This window comes from Carassius carassius, chromosome 26 (genome assembly GCF_963082965.1).
Source record: "Carassius carassius chromosome 26, fCarCar2.1, whole genome shotgun sequence".
NCBI lineage: Eukaryota > Metazoa > Chordata > Actinopteri > Cypriniformes > Cyprinidae > Carassius > Carassius carassius.
In genome coordinates, this window is record NC_081780.1 from 17475170 (window position 1) to 17495180 (window position 20011).

General features: G+C 35.1%; 1 protein-coding gene across 1 annotated transcript in view; it reads right to left on the reverse strand.

Moving 5' to 3' along the window:
* The window catches only part of LOC132105919 (beta-1,4-N-acetylgalactosaminyltransferase 3-like), a 90314-nt gene extending 70896 nt beyond the window's left edge, over positions 1-19418 (reverse strand). The window contains exons 1-20 of the mRNA XM_059511459.1: positions 19239-19418; positions 18282-18367; positions 18123-18164; positions 17012-17101; positions 16832-16922; positions 16626-16726; positions 14492-14559; positions 14306-14381; positions 14128-14194; positions 13679-13816; positions 13469-13575; positions 12756-12856; positions 12537-12598; positions 11943-12123; positions 11267-11490; positions 10800-10953; positions 10635-10707; positions 10350-10503; positions 10004-10130; positions 9509-9726 (exon numbers count right to left, since the gene is read on the reverse strand). Coding sequence (XP_059367442.1) covers positions 9624-9726; positions 10004-10130; positions 10350-10503; positions 10635-10707; positions 10800-10953; positions 11267-11490; positions 11943-12123; positions 12537-12598; positions 12756-12856; positions 13469-13575; positions 13679-13816; positions 14128-14194; positions 14306-14381; positions 14492-14559; positions 16626-16726; positions 16832-16922; positions 17012-17101; positions 18123-18164; positions 18282-18367; positions 19239-19377 — 2184 coding nt within the window. The 5' untranslated portion in view covers positions 19378-19418 and the 3' untranslated portion in view covers positions 9509-9623. The remainder of the gene's footprint in view (positions 1-9508; positions 9727-10003; positions 10131-10349; positions 10504-10634; positions 10708-10799; positions 10954-11266; positions 11491-11942; positions 12124-12536; positions 12599-12755; positions 12857-13468; positions 13576-13678; positions 13817-14127; positions 14195-14305; positions 14382-14491; positions 14560-16625; positions 16727-16831; positions 16923-17011; positions 17102-18122; positions 18165-18281; positions 18368-19238) is intronic.
* Between the last annotated feature and the right edge of the window lie 593 nt (positions 19419-20011).

A 20011-nucleotide genomic window follows, 5' to 3' on the forward strand; every position in this document is an offset into this window, starting at 1 on the left:
TGCTGGTATCAAAACGCCATCTCGATTTATTCTCAACCGCCCCCACTGTCCGCTGTGCTCGGGCGTCTGTACAAAACTAACCAGGGTCTGGGCTTGCTCACTTGATACTGCTATTGCACTGGAGAGCAATGAAACTAAAGTAGGAACTAGACGCTCTGGTTGGCCCTGAATTAGTTCTTCCACCACATTAAAGCCGAGCAGCGGCCTCTCAATTGGGATGTGGCTCACCAGAAAAGGAACATTAATTGAGAGGTCAGGGTTGTCGTTCCCTTGTAAGTTGACAGTTATTACAGCCCACCCGTCAAAGGGTATTAGATCTCCATTGACGGCATACACTTCTAACTTCTCTGTCATTCCCATGAGCTCCACAAGAGGCCTTACTTCTACAGTGGGTAAGTATTTGTCCTTCCATGTTCGATCAATCATGCTTACTTGAGCCCCGGTATCAAGCAATGCGGTGACCGCGAGGCCATTGAGATTACACTGGGCCAGCGCCTTCTTTCCTATCAACTTGATAATAGTTTCTTTCTTAGTTCCAGACGGCAATGGACCAGCCACACCCTGATACATTTCTTTGGCACTGAGGGTTTGATTCTTACAACAGGGAGAGGTTCTTGTGGGTTTAAGCTTTACAGGGTGAGGTTCAATTCCTGAAATGGGGTCCTCAGTGCTTTGGGACATAGAGAGTTTGGTCACTGGTCGTCCCTTGGCAGTGACCGTTTCCCGTTTCCCTGCAGTCTTTGCTTCCCAGGACATCCTCGAGCCTGGTGCCCCTCTTCGCCACAGAGAAAACAATGAACGCAGCTCTGTTGTCCCGCTTCGACACATCTGGGGCAACCACGGAGTCTCGCCCTTTGCTGTGGAGGGTGCCCTCTAACAAAACATTGACAGGTGTGTTCAGGTTGTGGCCTCAGTGTTGACTGTCGCATGGAGTTTACCATACTGGTAAGTGCGTCAATACGAGCAGTAAGTTCTATAATTGGATCACTCCTACTTTTCTGACCAGGTGTCTCTTTTACCCCTTTGTTTGGATCACTTTCGAGTTGGGCACAGCTTGCAGTGCTTTGCTTGGGCCGAGTTATCGGTCCCAATCTTCGCGCTCGCTCATTTTCATCATTAGTGATTTTCATCACATTTCTTACGATTGCCTCATCTGTGATACTGTGATCAGCCAGCAGGGGTTTGAGCTCACTCCTAACATCTTTATACTTGTGCCCCAGGCCCTGATATACAGTATGGAGAAACACGTCTTGGATTGTGGCTGGGCTGTACCTCACATCCGTGTTAGACTGTTTGATAGCAAAGAGTATTTTCTGCTTAAGGCCTATTACCCTGTACAGAAACTGTTGTGGAGTTTCAGTCTCCATCTGTTTTGCACACATTAGTTCCTGAAATAACTCTGTGCTACTTTTGTCCCCTAGGTGTGACTGAAGGAACCTCTTAAGCTCTTCCACTGTCATATCTTCCTTATTCATAATCATTTCTTTGAAGTTACCTGGTTTAATTACACGCAATATTCCCCTGACCAGTTCAGCTTCACTGAAATTCTCTTTGACTCTATCGTCGATTTGTCGGCACACACTGGCATATGTGATATCAGATGCATAGTCGCCAATTTGTCCCCCTTGTATCTTAAATTCACGACGTTGCAGGCAGGAGAGATCTCGTAAAGAGACCACCTTCTCAGTGAAACCCTGTGAGGTACGTTCAACATTATTACTAGCCAAAGGTGTGTCACTGTATATCACAGGTGGGTTAGCAGTGGAATGCTGTGTATGTGGTGTAAGATACTGAAGGAGCTTCCTGCTCAGCTCTTCGAAATCTGAATGCATGACAGGAGGATTGGTGCTAGGGCCTGTATCTAACCCTCCAGCTCTCCCCAGGTCAGTTGTAGTGTTAGGTGATTCTAAATGTACAGTGTCTGCAGTGATCATGTGGCCTGTAGAGGTGCGTGTATATAAAGTGGGTGCAGGGTTTACATTAACATCAACATCGACATTACTCTCAACCTCACCATGATGATGATCAGACACTGGAGCACCATGCTCTTGTCTAACAGCCTCCACAGTCCCTTGCAAAACCAAAAGTTCAGTCATACCTCTGTCCTCCGATTCTAACAGGTTGGTGCTGTACATGAAAGCATTGATGTATTCAAGAGAGCCCTCTTGGTCTTCCACGTCAAGTTCAGATAAGTCCCTTCCTGGTACTGGACCGATGCTTTTGGCAACTTGAAACAGTTCAACAGCTGACAGGTTGAGCAGCCTTTTCCTGATGTCCCACACCAGGCCCTTGCGTACCCGATCAGCCATGATGACCTCTTTTCCACAGCCCCTCAAGCCACTCTCACAGTATCCAGCTCTCGGAACCCCCTTTCTCACTGACGTGCCCTTGTCTTTTGGATCACCACATCAGCGCCCACGTTATGTTGGTCCTCAGGATCAGTTTTTATGGATCGACTTCTCTGGGCATCAGGAGTCGATCCCGGACGAGCCCCCACAAATCTGTTACAGGCCCCGTGAAGAAAGCCTTGTTTACAGATTAGAAAGTCCTGTGAAAACAGGAAAAATTGAAGAGACAGGAGCAAACGTGTATGCGTCGCACATAATCTCCAGCAACTGTGAGTGCGCCTGCGCAATACAGCTCCTGTATCAGTTCACTTTTTAGAATAAAAGTCCCAGTCCTCGTTTCACTTTTTAAAATAAAAGTACCGATCTCACAGACCCAACACAATGCTCTATTAAAATGAGCAAATTAAAGGAAAGAAAATGATTTCAATCAGAACCACAAAATTGACATTTTAGGATGTCACACATACATGTTTGCTTCTTTATCTTTTGCTGCGTGGCACAGGCACATTTGTTTAGTGAAGTTTAAAAAAGACTTAAGACTGCTTAAAGGTTTATGCGTAATGAAAAGTGCGCCTTGAATTAATTCAGTCGTGTTCAGACGATTACTTAACGTTTGTCATAAAAGCTCTCTATGTCACTGTGTCTGGGTTGTGTATCCCTGGGTGTCCACTAGAGGTCTCACTTCCCCATATCGTCACCCCACTTCAGTAACTGCTTTTCATACAAGCCTTTATCTGGACTAATCACTGTTCATTGCACACAGCTGTTCCCACTCACATTGTTTGCACCTGTCTATATATACCCGGTTTTTTCCTGTCATTGTCATGGAGTCCTTGTGTTATGTCACCCTGTAGTTTTGTGTTCCCTGGCGTATGTTCTTATTTCTTGTTTTTGACTGCTTACCTGGATTTTGACCTTTGCCTGACTGGATTATTGATTTTGGATTACCCTAATTAACACTGCATTTGGATCTACCTGTTTGTGTGCGTTCCGTGACACTCTATTTGTATGATCAATTTATTTTTAGAAATTATACTTATAATTTTATACTAATAATACTAATTACTAATAATTTTATACTTTAGAACACTGAATAGGACAAATAGTCAAAGCACAAATATTTTTCCATACTCTGTTCTCAATTTTTTCTATACTTTTCTAGACCTAGCCTACTTATTTTAAACTGTGGAGGAACCGGTGAGCCAAAGTAAATCATGTTGATTTTCATAAACCTCTAATATTTCAATGTAGTAGCAAGTGTGTAAAGTAAATGTGTAAATTTTATAAATGAAATAAGCATAAATGAAATAGCAGTGTTGCACTTGCCTTTTTCCAAGCATTTCCTGTAAATTACTTAAATCGATTTTCATATTTCTGAACTGCATAGGAACTTTACTGTTTTAATCAGAAGATTTTTAAATATTTACGAAAGGTCCCCAAAATGAGACTCGGACTCGCACTCGAAACTTTGTCTATACAAGGGTATCAGCTTTGACTGTTAGAAGATATTAAAATAAATGTTATAATCATTACTTTTTTTTAGTTAAACACAGCATATTTGTTCAGTGATAACTATGAAAAAAAAACAAAGGGTCTAAACCTTAACGGTCTTAGCAACTATAAATGTACGAAGTTTCGGTTCAAACTCCACCTACTTCCGGTTTATTTCGATTTATTCTACCATATTGGACCAATTTGTCTAAATCCTGTACACTACTGTCCTGTAAAGTTTAGCAAAAGCCACTGGAAGCTAAGCTTGCAACCTTTAGCCAAAAAAGCATAATGGCTAATGCTAACGCAGGGAAGGAGACCTGGAGCCAGTTGCATAAAATGATCCTTGATATTAAGACAGTGTTTTAAGAACTAGTAGTCAACCAAAGGGTAATCAGAGTATCTAAGTTCACCTTCAAGAACTCGAGCTGCATCGGAGGACATTTTGTGAACGCCCTTCAGCATGACTTGCTCTGAACCACATGTGTCTAATGGATTGGCGAAACATCATGGGCGGGGTGACGTAGCGACCAGGAAGCTTTAAAGTACGTGCTGTGAAGCCGCCATCAGCCTTCTGTCATTCAGAAAGCGCTCTGTGTTTGTGTCAGTAACAAGCTTTTTGTCAGTCTTATTTAGTGTTGTTTGTCCACTGATAAGATTATGTCAAAGCTTCAGTCAAGAGAAGTTTTGGGTGAGAGCAGTTTTTCCCTGCACATAAAAGAAAAAGATAAGAGATATTGGGGTAGGGACCAACAAAGCCTGGTCAAAGCCAAATTTTAAATGTTGGTCAATAATAATACCTAGGTTCTGCACCAGTGAGAATCAACAGGCTATCGGCTAATCTATCAATATATATATATATATATATATATATATATATATATATATATATATATATACATATATAAAGCACCATGTTGTGCTCATGTTTTTCCTGAATTGTTAATGCAATCTTTTCACACCACAGTCTGAACAAAATGAAGCATTTCTTGGTAATTGTTCAACAAAGTATTGATAGTTGTGTTAATATTGTCAGACTAATAGTTGTCTGAAGTTTTAGTTGATTGTAATCCATTACATATCTATTTTACATTTAAATAGTAAATAGTAAATGTAAATAGCACAAATAAATAAATAGAATGAACATACAATTTAAACAATTTCAAACAGGGCCCACAGGTACAACCTTCATCTGGGCCCAGCAAACCCCAGCTATGGACCTGAGGGACACCTCTGACTTTTTCTTGATTTATTAGCATTTTTGTATAGTCATCAAAAACCGCACCCGCTTTGTATGCCTAGGTTCTTGAAAACAATTTGAACTATAAGAGTTGCTGATCTAGAATGCCTCCACCTGATTACGTAATGCGTAAGGCTGGTCTCTGCAACTCCAAACCAAGGAAGGCCAAACTGGCTAAACAAGCTAATCAAGATGTTGGGAACTACTTGCAATTGATCAAACTGATTAAATTGCTTAAGGCTCAGGATTGAGTATGTTCACATTCAGTCCCTCCAGAAAAACAGGATTATGCATGAACATCATCTGCGAACCCCGCGGTGAAACCAGGGTGAAGCACGCAAATCATTCTCATTTGCCAACAAAAATAAGCACAAAAGGCTGCGCAAAGCAGTTACCCTGTGTGTTACATGACACTGGGGGCAAATTATTTTGAGAGAGGGATGAGGATGAGGATGGCGAATGATAGGCCAGTGTTAGAGGCTACGAAGTTAGTTTTCATTTTCACAGTGGACTCTTGTAGTTTCATTCAGAAGTTGATGCACCTCTACAGTCGTAAGATTGCGCTTTTTTGTTACAGAATAGTACCAAAACCTTACAGTTGTAAGTAAATTAGTAGTATGTAAAATAATTTACGTTGCAGTAAGAGATTGCACTTTGCAATTCCTGTAAAACAGCATTTTTTTATTTTTTATTTATTCATTTTTACAGAAGTTGTTGAATATTCCTTTTGTAAAGCTAGAGAACTTGTTTGACTCAATGTTTTGTAAGTTTGAGCCATGTGTTAATTAAGGTCTGAAATAAAACAGAATGAGAACTTAAATATTATGTGATTTAGTATGCTTGCTTATCATAGGAAGTCATAAGAAATGACTCTTTAAAGTAAGGCAGTAGCCTAGTGAGAACAGGGTGTTGGGGGGGATCACCTTTTTTTCTCTTTTTCATCGAACCGCAGTTTTTGCAAGTTCCCGCAATTTCATCGCATTAAATTGCAAAAATATCCTGCATATTCCATCGCATTTTTTAAGAAAACCTGCCGCAAAATCAAGGATTTTTGCCCGCAACAATCACAAAAAAAATCTGCGTTTTTCTGGAGGGACTGCACATTGTCCAAATTGCAGATGTCATACTAATAATAAATTACATATAATCACAGATTGAGAATTATAATTTGGACCACACAACTTGTGTAATACAAATTTGTGTTGGAACTATGGTTTTGGAAAACACAGAATGGCTGAACTAAGCTTCTAAACTTGCAGTACCATGTGTTTCTTTATTTATTTATTTATTTATTATTATTATTATTTTTTTTTTCATATTTGGAGCATGACAGCCCCTAGCCAAAATATATTTTCCTTCTGTGGAACAATAATATATGAACGATAATTCCCCCCCCCAATAATATTTGAATTATTAAAGTGTAGACAAAGACATAAAATAGGCCTTAATAATGTTGCATGTTTTTGAGACGTCTGCGGTCATTTTATTTCATTATAAATGTATAAAATAATAAAAATAGTAAAAAAAGACTCAGATGCCATGTGTTTGACTGGGATATATGTATGTTTTTGTGTGCTACAATGAAGTCTTAAATTGGCATTAAAATTACATTATTAAGCAGAAAATGACTTTTTTTTATTCTTTTAGTATTCACATAATTTATGCACCTGAAGAACCGATGAAATACATGTATATTTTATTATATATATAAAGAGAGAAATAAATAACAGTTCTGTGTGAAATTGTTAGTTTCAAAGATTTTAACTGCATCGAATAGCACATAAATGCAAGCACAATAGAATAATGTTATAACTAATATTTTAACATGTTTTACATGTGTCTCTTCATGATAAATGACAAACATTTGTAATTTAAAGATGAATAATTATTAATTGCTTTTACAAGATGATTCATTATCCATTCTTATGTTGTGGCTCAAATTGTTATCACATTGGTGAATCTGAGATGACAAGCTAAGCAAGAAGGTTAAGGGATGGGCCATTTACCATGATGACAGCAGTAAATAAACTGGTTAAGCAGGCTGTTTCAGTTCAGCACTGTTCATCTTGTTTTTGTAGTCCTGTTGTATCCCGTATCTAATCTAACTTAACCTTAAGAGATGAATATTAAAAAGTTCAAGTCATTGTGATCTCAAAGCGTGCAGGGCGACAGAGCTTTCCTGTTGTCACCTAGATGGGTCATTCACACTATAAGATGCAGGGGATCACTGAAACTCCAGGTGCATTTGTCTATGTAAATAGCGAGGTTTATGCTTAATGCAAACAAGCAATGAAAAAAAAAAAAAAAACCCCTCTCCAGCAAATTGATCATGATTTAAGAACATTTAGCCTTATTTACAGATTTAAGGTTATTTAAGGTTATCACAACTTCATCTGTCATCACTTATCATTATAATTCATAATCTGCCTTTTAATGCCTTACAAACAATAGCAAAAAACTGCTTTGAACTTCCTAGTTCCTAGCAACCTCACAGAATTCCTTAGCAACCATTCAGAACTCAATTTGCTGATATTAATTACACATTCTTGTAAATATTAACTTAAAATTATTTTTCAAAATAAGGAAAATAAAATAAAACTTTAAATAATAATAATAATAATAATAATAATTGTATATATCAGGCCTTTATTTTATTTATTTTTTTATCATGGTCGCAGATTGTTTTTTATTTTACAATAAAATTATTTAAATATTTTCAAGTAGCATTGTGATAACCTGCATAATGTACATTCATCATCATCACCAAATCTTTTGAAACTATTTACAGCAAAATGTTACTACAACCTTATCAGTATAGTATAATTAGTTTGATGAAAAAGTTATGTTTTTATATTGTCCTATTTTTACACCAATTTTAAATATTATTTTTGACAACATAATTATTATTATTTTTTCATTAAGATGTAAACAGTTTGTCTTCCGTATATCACATGGAAATAAAATTATTGTTATTGGCTGATTGACTAATGCTTGTGCTACTAAATTGTGATTGGATATTGAAATGCTTACTTTGGTCATATAAAACCATAAGTGAAAGTCTTAAGTGTAAATTTTTAGAAATTGAGGTTTATACATCATTGATGCATGGTTTCATAGGATAGGACAATATTTGGTCGAAAATCACCTTTAAAGTTGTCCAAATGAAGTTCTTAGCAATGCATATTACTAATCAAAAATTACGTTTTGATATATTTATGGTGGGAAATTTACAAAATATCTTCATGGAACATGACCTTTACTCAAGACCATTTGGCATAAAAGAAAAATTTATAATTTTGACCCATACATGGTTTATTTATTTTTTATTTATTTTTTTTGGCTATTGCTACAAATATACCCCAGTGACTTAAGACCAGGGTCACATACTGTATATGCTAAGTGAGAAAGTGAGATACAGGCTTCAGTAGTAAGTTGAGAGGGTAGTGACATTTAAAGTTGGTATCGTCTAAAGTGGCTTGCAGTATATCTTTAGACCATTTGTTCTTTGAAACTAATCTCACTCAGCCTTGAAGAACATTTGAGTGCACAGCCTCCACTATGAACTCAAAGGCGGAAGGGAGCAAAGATGGTTTTTATGACAGCTATGAAAGACCATGGACCTTCATTCATTAAATAAACAAAATCCTGTGACTCTGAAGCAATGGCATCTGAATTTAGCTTCGCCATCACATGAATAAATGATGTTTTGAAATATATTAAAATATAAAACTTTTTAATTTTATTATTTTACAATATTACAGTTGTTACTGTATTTTTAATCAAATAAATACAGCCTTGTTGAGCATAAGAGACTTCATTCAAAAACAATAAAAAATTTTATCAACACGAAGTGTTTTTTATTATATTCTTTCTTAATAAATCAACACTTGGTTTCTATGCAAAACTGTGCCCAAGGCCATTTTCTAAAAACACAATAAAACTGGTTTTGCATACAGAGAAATGTAAATATGGCTGATTGTCTCCACAAAGCTAAAACAAATGCTAACCTCTAACCTTAATTCACATCCTTAATATGTTGGTAGCATATCCTTACAGCTAGCAATACTGGTTGTCACAATCAGAAAGTGAAGAAAAGAAAAAGAAAAGAAAGTGACGTGACATTCAGCCAAGTATTGTGACCCATACTCAGAATTTGTGCTCTGCACTTAACCCATCCAAAGTGCACACATACAGAGCAGTGAACACACACACACTGTGAACACACACCCGGAGCAGTGGGCAGCCATTTATGCTGCGGCGCCCGGGGAGCATTTGGGGGTTCGATGCATTGCTCAAGGCACCTAAGTCGTGGTATTGAAGGTGGAGAGAGAACTGTACATCCACTCCCCCCACCCACAATTCCTGCCGGCCCGATACTCGAACTCACAACCCTTCGATTGTGAGACCGACTCTCTAACCATTAGGCCACGACTTCCACGACGATGATTGCGTGATTGAGTTGTGAGATTGACCAAAGTGATTATCTGTGGTGGCAAGGTTTAGGCTCCACTGGTTTAAAAAAATAAAAAATTGAGCATTTGCTTTTAGCCTTGATTGTTGTTTTCCCACATTCCACGTTTAGAATGAAAATGGTGAAAAAAATTTCTGAGGTGGAGTCGTTCCACCTCTAACCCATTACCTAGTACTCTAAAGAGAGAGAGAGAGAGAGAGAGAATATTAAATTTATATATATGCAGGTATGCACTCAGTAAATTTTGTTTACTCTTTTTGACACTTAAAGGTAGTTATTATTATTATTTTTAGTGGTAGTTTTTTTTTATTTAAAACACCCCCAAAACTGTTTTTTTTTTTTTTCCAGAAGAGAGAAATTTCTTTAAATGCAAAAGTTTTTTAATTAGCAGAAAAATGTGCACTGATGTGACTAACAAAACACTAGAAAATAAAGATGACTGGCTTTCATTACCTGTCTAATAACTCCCAGTCTTCACCGCCCCATTTGTCTTTGAATTCTCTAGTGTTCATGCCACCAATACGGTCCATGTCTGACTTGTAGATTCCCATCAGACCATAACCAGAAACCTCCCAAGAACCTATGGAGTACATTTGCATTATTATCATGGCATATCTGAACATGTACCAAGCATGAGCCAGTGACTGTAAAGCAGGAAAAAGATAAAAGCGTAATTGTTTTAGATTATGACAATTATGATTAGTATGTATGATTATATTTTTAAACCATTTTCCTCATCTACCTGGCGAAATTGTAAATCTTAGCAAATAAAACAGTAATTCATATTGGAGACCAGTACCAGCTGGGGCTATCGGGGAAGCACCACAATCCAGTCTCATCACAACTGGAGCATAGACCATCTTTCCTTCGACACAATGTTTTCGTATACTGGTTATTATATTTACAGGATAGTAGAGGTGCAGGTCACAGAGGAACAAAATACTGTGCTCATCCTGAGAAAGAAAAACTAAAATTACAACATCTTCCATACATCAATTCATTCATCCAAAACAATAGCTCTAAAGAGCAAGAAAAATGATACAGTAACACGAAGAGCTTATATTGTAAAAATGGGGTTACCTACTTCAACAAGATCTATTCCAGCTTGAAGGCCACCTGATCTTTGAAAATTACCATCCATCTTCTTAAACTTGTAGCTGTGCATTTGTGCATGGTGACATCATTAGGCAAAGGAATTGTGTACTAACTAACACACACTTATATATAAGTTTAAAACAAAGTGTTTTACCTTGGTAATGTTGACTTTTTGAGTCTTTTCTCGATATCTATGTCAGAGCTGTCGTAATCTATAATTATTACATTAAAGTTTTTGTCCCCAGTTGCTCTGTACACTTTTTCCATTTCCCTGATAAACTGTATGATCCATCTGGCCTGATTTTTCACTATTGGAAGATAAATGAAGACTGCATTCATAATTTTGTTTTAGGAACACGTGCAACAATATCAGACATTAAAATACTGTTACATTTAATTGAATAATGGGCATTCAGGTTACAATGTAAGTTTCTGATCAGGAAAATATTCAACATTTTTAATAACACAATTTACATCTAATTTCACTTTAGTTATAACGTAACTACAAGTGTTTTGACATGTGACAGTAACATTAATACTTTGTTTTAAGGTGTCCTTGTTACACATATTACATGCACTTACAGTTAAAAGACAGATACTGATAAATCTGATTAGTTTTACCTGCCACGATAATATGAACAGTAGCAGATGGATTCCAGCTGAAGGCTTTTGGACTGCAGAGAATTGTTTGCTTTTTTGAATCCTCAGCCGGTGCATAAACATAATGTGAAACAAGAGCTTTCTGACCTTGTGGGCCCACAAGTTCAAGTTCCACCAGATAACGGCTGCCCACGTCCTTGTCTTCACGCCTTACAACATTCACAACACGTAACAGGGAGTAGCCACTGTGAAGATGGAAACAAATATTATAGAAACTGGTTTCTGTATTGTCATGTTGGAACAAAAACAAATTCATCATTATTGAAAAAATATTTACATGGGTGCATCTGAGCATGTTGATCAGATAATTGTGTACACATACTTTTAGATTAAGCTATCACTGAAGTTGCATACTGGAACCATACGAATATGATTTTTAAAAAGTGACACAACTTGCCCCATTTGGCGGTAAGATGCATCATGTCAAATTAAGGCATTGAAGAATATCTACAAATTATTTACATTTTAAATATTGATATTCAAAGAAATGTTACATTCTTTTCTTCAGGTTTCACCAACTGTTCGAGGCTAAAGTAGCTTTTTTCAGCGCATAATTTTTCCCTATATATTTGTCTATTTATTTACAAGCAATTTTAAATGAGAAGGGTTAAAAGAGGTAAACACTGGACAAGCTTACCGTGTCTCTTCACTTGAATGCAATGCATTTAAAAAGGCTCTAACAATTGGCATGGCATGACTTTGGGACATCACAATGTTTCCAGTTGTTCTGCAGGAATTTCCCACAGAGGTGGTTTGCTTTGAAGCAACATTGAGGGGTTTTACGTCATAGACACGCTGCCAGAAAGGACCTTCAGGACCTGAATTAAGCAAGTATTACAATGGCACTATATTTAGTATATAAATTGAGCCTACAAATATAAAAACAAGTTTCTTTTTGAAGCATTCTAGGTTTTAACAAAGAAGGATGAAAACCAGGAGGCCTGTGACTGTCCCATAGACTGCCAAGTAACACTGTCAAGGTCCAGAAAAGTATGAAAGACATCCTCAGAATAGTCCATCTGCCATCAGTGGTTCAACTGTGATGTCTTTCATACTTTTCCGGACCTTGACCTATTTGGCAGTCTATGGGACAGTCACAGGCCTCCCGGTTTTCATCCAAAATATCTTAAATTGTGCTGAATTGTGTGTGAATTTTCCCCCACGTCAATCTTTTAAATTAGTTTTTTGGAATCTTTATTTTTTAAGATTACTTTTAGAATATGTGTTTTACCTGTATTTAGCATTTTTACATCAGGGTCTTCAACCTCGGTCAGATAAGAAGCAAGTCCTTTACTAAAAAAGTGAAGACACACAATACATGCCAAAGTAGAATGCAGTTAGTTGCAAACAGGAAACTGATAAAGTTTACTTAATAAATAATGTAAAGACTATGAAACAAGAAAATGGAAAGGTGTATATTCAGATTAATGCAATAATGTATGCATCATACTCTGGCTGAAATGATGGATCTTGTCTGTAGAAGCACATCTCATCATTGTTTGCAGTAGTTTGCCTCGTGTAGTCATTTGGATACACTGACGAAAACTGAACCTACAAGAACAGAAACAGCCAAAGATATTCATCAACTCTTTACGGTTTAGTAATTTCACTGTTTATTTATCTAGGTTAAAGTTACTTTATGAATATACTATTGTTATTTGATAAGTCATGTTAGTTCATAATATATTAACTATTTCTAATCTATACTTGTAATTAAAATGTATACCTGTATAGTTATATTTCTATCAATACATGTAGACTATATACTGTAACATAAAAAAAAATGCTTTAAAGTTGTTAATTTTTAGTTCATAGCAAATTGATGTATTGTTTTTGTTTTATTTTGTGGTTGCCAGTCTTACAATCAACTTACAATGAATTTAGACTGTAAATCAAGTAGAAAAATAAAATAAAAAATAAAAACTTATTTTGTCATGTAGGAATCATTAACATTAACATAACATTAGCTGTAATGTTAGTATGGTAAAGCAATCACTCTCTTTGATATTTCTTTGATTAGCATGCTAATGTTAGCTATTTCACCTCTCAAGGCTGTGATTGTATACTAGAAACCTTCAAAATCAAATTTGCCTGCATAGTTATTATTTGGGCCGGTTTTGTCAGAATCTTAGTGTATGGAGAGATTAAAAATGCTTAACTCACCAAATATACACCCTCATATCTTTCAATTTGTTTATTGAGTATGTAACTTGGATTGTAATGGCATTCAGGAAACAAGCCTTTCAGGTAGGATTCATCTAGAATTTGGTCTGTTTAAACAAAGAGAATATGTTTGGTCTGTTTAAATGCTTAAAATGTCATTCAGGCGAGATAATTCCTCAGTTTTCGATTTAGGATTGCCATAATGCTTACATTTATAGATGTGATCTCGTGGGTCTTCTCTGATTGGGTCTCCTGCAGGATGGGGTGACATGGGCTCAAGGAGCCTATCGTAACTTGCTTTTGTTTGAGGTATGTGATCAATATCTCCCATTTGTAGAGAAGATTCATCTGACAAAACGTAATGAGTCTACATGTTATCAACAAGTCCTGTAAAGGTCATAAAATCAATACTGACATGCCTCTACCTCACACTTTGTGTTTCAATAGCGAATATATTAACACTGGCAAGAACTTTTCCTTGTTAAGCCTAAATCTGTTTTCTGTTGCAAGCATATACTATATATAACACAGTTTTCTTCATGGTTGAAAATGCATGTCTTGCAGATGCCTTCATATTATCACATCAAACAACATTCTGTCAAACTTTTGGCCATTCCACTTAATGGGTTCATAATTTTGTCATTTAGGGACAAACATACCTTCATATAATGATAAAAACTCGGAGGTTATCACAGAAAAAGTGCTATTGTCACGGTTTAAACTCCACTGCAGAAAAAAAGAAAAGAAAATGAAATTAATGAGATTAATCATATTGTACATTTTAGGCTCGTTGTACAAACTAAATTGTCCACCACACACATATAATGTAGTACATACAGCTATTTCCAGATGATCCATTCCGCTATTCTGTTTTAAGAGGATTTCAAAAAAATATTTCATGTCTTTCACTAACCTAAGGAAGAGAGAGACCCTGCATTATGTCATGATACAGTCTTTTTTTAAATATGCTTTTGAAAACAAATAAATAAAATAAAAATAAATAAATAAAATAAAAATTCTTACAAGACAGGTTTGGAGATCTGGGATGCAAATTTCCAATACTCGCCTGGAGCAGTCCATTCATTTCCTGTCTGATTCAAAACAAAAACATGCTACAATGGTAAACAAAGAGATTTAAATGTTTCATATTAACATATAAACATACTGAAGAGTATTTGAATAATTAAGTCACCTTTAATGTGTGCATAATTACAGGTGCATCTCAATAAATTAGAATGTCATGGACAAGTTTATTCATTTATTTCTATAATTCAACTCAAATTGTGAAACTCGTGTATTAAATAAGTTAAATGCACATAGAATGAAGTAGTTAAGTCTTTGGTTATTTTAATTGTGATGATTTTGGCTCACATTTAACAAAAAACCCACCAATTCACTATCTAAACAAATAAGAATACTTCCTAAGACCAATAAAAATAAAAATAAAATAAAATAAAAATAAAAACATTTTTAGTGAATTGTTGGCCTTCTGGAAATTATGTTTATTTACTGTACATGTACTCAAAGATCAGTTTGTGGCACTGCTGAGGTGGTATGGAAGCCTAGTTTTCTTTGACAGTGGCCTTCAGCTCATCTGCATTGTTTGGTCTCTTGTTTCTCATTTTCCTCTTAACAATACCCCATAGATACTCTCTGGGGTTCAGGTCTGGTGAGTTTACTGGCCAGTCAAGCACACCAACACCATGGTCATTTAACCAAGTTTTGGTGCTTTTGGCAGTGTGGGTAGGTGCCAAATCCTGCTGGAAACTGAAATTATCATCTTCAAAAAGCTGGTCAGCAGAATGAAGCATGAAGTGCTCCAAAATTTCTTGTTAAATGGGTGCAATGACTTTGGTTTTCAAAAAACACAATGGATTTTAATGGATCTTAAAATCTTTGAGATTTTAAGTCATAAGTCCTTTAATGGAATCTACCTAAATAAATAATGTACAATTTATTTATTGTATGGCACAATTGATTTTATATTATTAGTGAAATGTGCTCATTTATTTTAAATTGATTCTCAAATGTCTGTGATTTCAAGTAAACCCTGTTTGAATTTTATAATGATATTGAGTTTTGTACAAATAATAATAATAATAAAAAAATATATAGCTAGACAACTCAAACAAGAATATACTTGATAAATTCTGGAAAATACTGCACTAGTTTTAGCAAAGCTTCTGCTCATTGAACAAAGCATCATACCACAGTATTGCACAACCTAACAACCTAACCATAAGCTTACTCTATTGCACCATGGCAACGACAGAAACTTTTTGAAATGTCAGACATAACTGAACATTAAACTACTAAAAAAACTATACTCTCATTCCGACGTAATAATCAAGGAACTTTGCTGCCGTACCATGGGTGCAGCAGGCGCAGTGATATTATGCACTATTTTCAGGCGCTGCGTAATATCACTGTGCTTGCTGCACCCAAGTTCCTTGATTATCACACCGGAATGAGAGTATAGTTCCTAGCCATATCAGCCTGGAAAATCACAATTTTCATTTTCCGTTGGTCTTAGTACACAATGTAACTACAAAAAAGTTTTAAATAGGAAAAATATTGAAACTCTTTGGTCATTTTTGAGCAAGATGCTAACAGTCTATCATATTCAATGATCTATGCTAAGCTAAGCTAAAAATGATACTGCCAGACTGGGAGATTGGCTGGGAGATGGAAAATGAGCCTATTTTCAAAAAAGTGGAGTGTTCCTTTAAGACCCTAAAGAATCATGTCAAACTGTGGAAAATGAGCATCCGATGACCCCTTTTAAAAATGAAGAAAACATCTCTTAATGACACAAAACAAATACATTTATGAAATGTTTTCAATATTTTCTATACAACACTGACCCACAATTTCTTAAATAAAATATACACAGTATTTCTTAATTAAAATTGTACAGTAATACAGTAAAATTGTCACTGTATGGAAAAGAGCTTCATCAGTTTTTTTTTTTCACATTTAAAAAAAGGGTTCGGAATGACACCAGGGTGAGTAAATAAATACAGAATTTGTGTGTGTGTGTGTGTTAATTGACATACATTGCATCATTTAAATTGTATTCAGGTGTAATACTTCCATTTCCATTATAAATCTCCACTTGAATCACTAACAAACACATCCACATTCAGACTAGACATACCTCACCAACATAGACGAGACGTTTAAGGTTTTCCGGACTTTCATTTAAACTGAGCCAGAACTCTGAGTTATCATCAGAGGAAACAGCAAACATATATTCATCTATAAGCAAAAATAATTAAATATCAATGCATTTGTCAATTGCATCTACAAAAGTTGAATTGAAATCAATATATAATAAAAAACTTATTTTAATGCTGGACTCACCAGTTTCTGCAGGATGGATGTAGCCAAAGATTCTCAGACCATAATTGTTCCACTGAGGTGCCACAGCAAGTCTGCTAACTGTAGTACGCACCTTTAAATAAACCCATGATATTATATTCTTACTTATACAATGAGACTATCACTTGATAACAGTATACAACTAAATATGTATAGACTAACATTGGGAAATAACGGATAGAGCAGGTTATTCCTGAGTTGATTAAGGGATCCACCGCAACAGTCTTCAAAAACGTGCACATTCACTCGACCCTGAAGAGGAAATAGAAATGCTCAGGTAGACTTCACTACAATTATTTTTGTTATTCAATGAATTTAATAAACTGAATGTTTACAAATAAATAAATAACAGATTGTTGTATTACAGAATTTCAGTTAAATTAATAATAGAATATTAATCTTATTTAAAATGTAGGTAGAACTTTTTCTTGAAGAATGATAATATCTTTAGTACCTAAAACTTTCAAAACTTTAAAGAATGTTACAGAAATATTAAGAATTCTCTCTTTCTCTCTTTTTTTAAAATGACAGGACACTTAAATGGTTAGTTCACCCAAACCAAAAATTTTAAATAAGCCATAAATTACTCACCTTGAAACTTTCTTCTTTCATACAAAGGCAGGTAAAGTAATTTTAAAAATGGTCTCTGATCTGTCAAGCTGTTTGATGCCACTCAGCAGCTATCGCACTGCATCAGTCCAAGATAATTTTAACAAAAAGCTAATCCTTTAAAAAAAAAAGTGTTTCACAGGGCTCTGAGGGGTGAACAAAGGCCTTCTGCAGCGGATCAATTCGTTTTTGTAAGAAAAATATCCATATTCAAAATGTAATAATCACTTTTATCTAACTTGCGCTCATTCTAATTAGTGACCATTGTTTTGATCTCTCCGCTGCGTTTCTGGGTGTGTCACTTTTGAGTGGCACATGCATAAAGCTGACCTTCATTTACAACAAATATTTTTACAAATATTTTTTGTTTACAAAAATGCATCAGTTTGTTACAGGAGGCTTTTGTTCATCCCTCGGAGCCATGTGAGACACTTTTTTTTAAAAATGGATTAGCTTTTTATTAAACTTTTCATAGACTGATGCAGTGCAACACCCTCTGAGTTGCATCAAACAGCTTGAAAGACCAAAGACAGTTTTTAAAATAACTCCCACTTGGTTCGTATGAAAGAAGAAAGACATATACACCTAGGATGACTTCAGGTTGAGTAATTTATTTAAATTTTTGGGTGAACTAACCCTTTGATAAAACTAATGTCATACACACCTTATATGTTTTGACTTGCTGTTGGTCATCACCAATATTTTTCTTAGGAAATTCACAAAAAGAAGAAAGTATTTAAATTAGGGGAATGAGAGAGAACAATAGTCTTGTATCTTATTAAAATGTTTATACAAAAATAAAAAGTCAGGTCAACAATCTTACCTGGATCTCCTGTGCATCAGGAGGTTCATCATTTAGAGGTGATTCTCTCTTCTTGATATCTTTGGCGATGTTTGTTTTTTCAGACCCTTGAGGAAGGAAATAGGATAAGATATATAAATCAAGAGTATGTAAATGCTTTTGCATTTGACTGGCTTACATACTGAATTCACACATTCAGGGGTGGCTTTGTATTATATTGTATGAAGCATTATCATCTTTATCTATAAGCCATCCTTATCTATGTTATATCAATTCAGAAGTTAAAAATCAAATGTCCTATGGGTGGCGCCACAACGAGAATTTTCTCGTTGAAAAAAAAGACAAAAAAATCTAAATAATTTAATTATAAGCAAATATTTATTAATAAATAATTTAATAATAATAGTAGTAGCAGTAGTAGTAGTAGTAGTAGTAGTAAATTCATCAACCTAGAATAATACATTTTCCTGACAGAAACAAACAAACAAATAAATCATAAAAAATTCCTAATATCTCATAATCTTCCATTGTAATCTTGATTTTTTTCAATGAAAGTAAAAGTTATAGCTCTTTTTAGTGTCACAGTGGATATTTTACACTGGTTCTATGAAAATAGAGCAAAGACAACTAAAATAGGGCTGACAGTTAAATGAAGGGTGGAGTTGCAGAAAATGACAAAGCTTATGAAACATTACACCTTACATAGTCTTCTTCAGTTAATACATGTATAGATCTGGCATTTTATGAATGGCTTATTTGTCCAGATCAATGTTTTCCTCAGTTTTGTGCCTGCAACCTTTTTTTTTAATGATCTGGCATCCTGAATTAGATGTTGGGACTTGAACTCCATTGCATAAGAAAATTACTTAATTAAGAAGAATGTCAGAAAAATCATTTTTGAAGAAAGACCAAAAAGCATAAAACATCAGACAAAAATTAAATTAATAAATCCAGCTATTATAAATAAAGGTAACTTACCAGCAGGCAAAATATATTTTTTTGAGTCCACATAATATGCTCCTAAAGATATGAAAACATAAAATATGATACATATTATGAGTAGAAAAAATAAATAAAACATCACTTTGCGGTGGTGAAAAGCTCTCAGAGTGAACATTCTGCTATACACTAAGTACCGTATAATGGCCAGGAAGTATTAAGCTGCTTTTTAGACCATTGTCTCACACAAAAACCGGCTGAACAAGATTGAATAAGTTTGTGTGACAAGGGTTAGTTAAAAGCCCTGTTGACTCTAATCCAGAATATCTTGAAATCTGCTTTTGTAGATCTTATCAGCTTGTTAAAAAAAAAGAAAAAAAAAAAAAAAAAAAGAAACATTTAACAACATGTAAATATAAAATGTAAAATGTCCTTTATTTGCATCTCAAGCTAGGTAAAATAAAACGCTGAATGATTTAGGGTGAAGATCACATTATGTTGATCTCTTCTAAGTCTTAGTGAACATCTTGCATTAATGATCTTCATTTTCTCCCCTTTCAGTTTAAATATTAAAGAGTTAAAATATATAATTTTTCTTCAGGGGATCTATAGCGCACTTTCTGATGCAATACTCCAGTATAGCTGAAGGCTGCATGGTTAAAATTTTTCTCTAATAAAACCTTGGAAGTAGTTCATAAAGTCATTACTGCTGTGCTTTTGGGAAACGTCTATGCCTGTTGTTGCTTTGTATTTAATTAATTTAGCCACTGTATTGAATAAATACCTAAAATAGATGAAAAGTAATCATATCT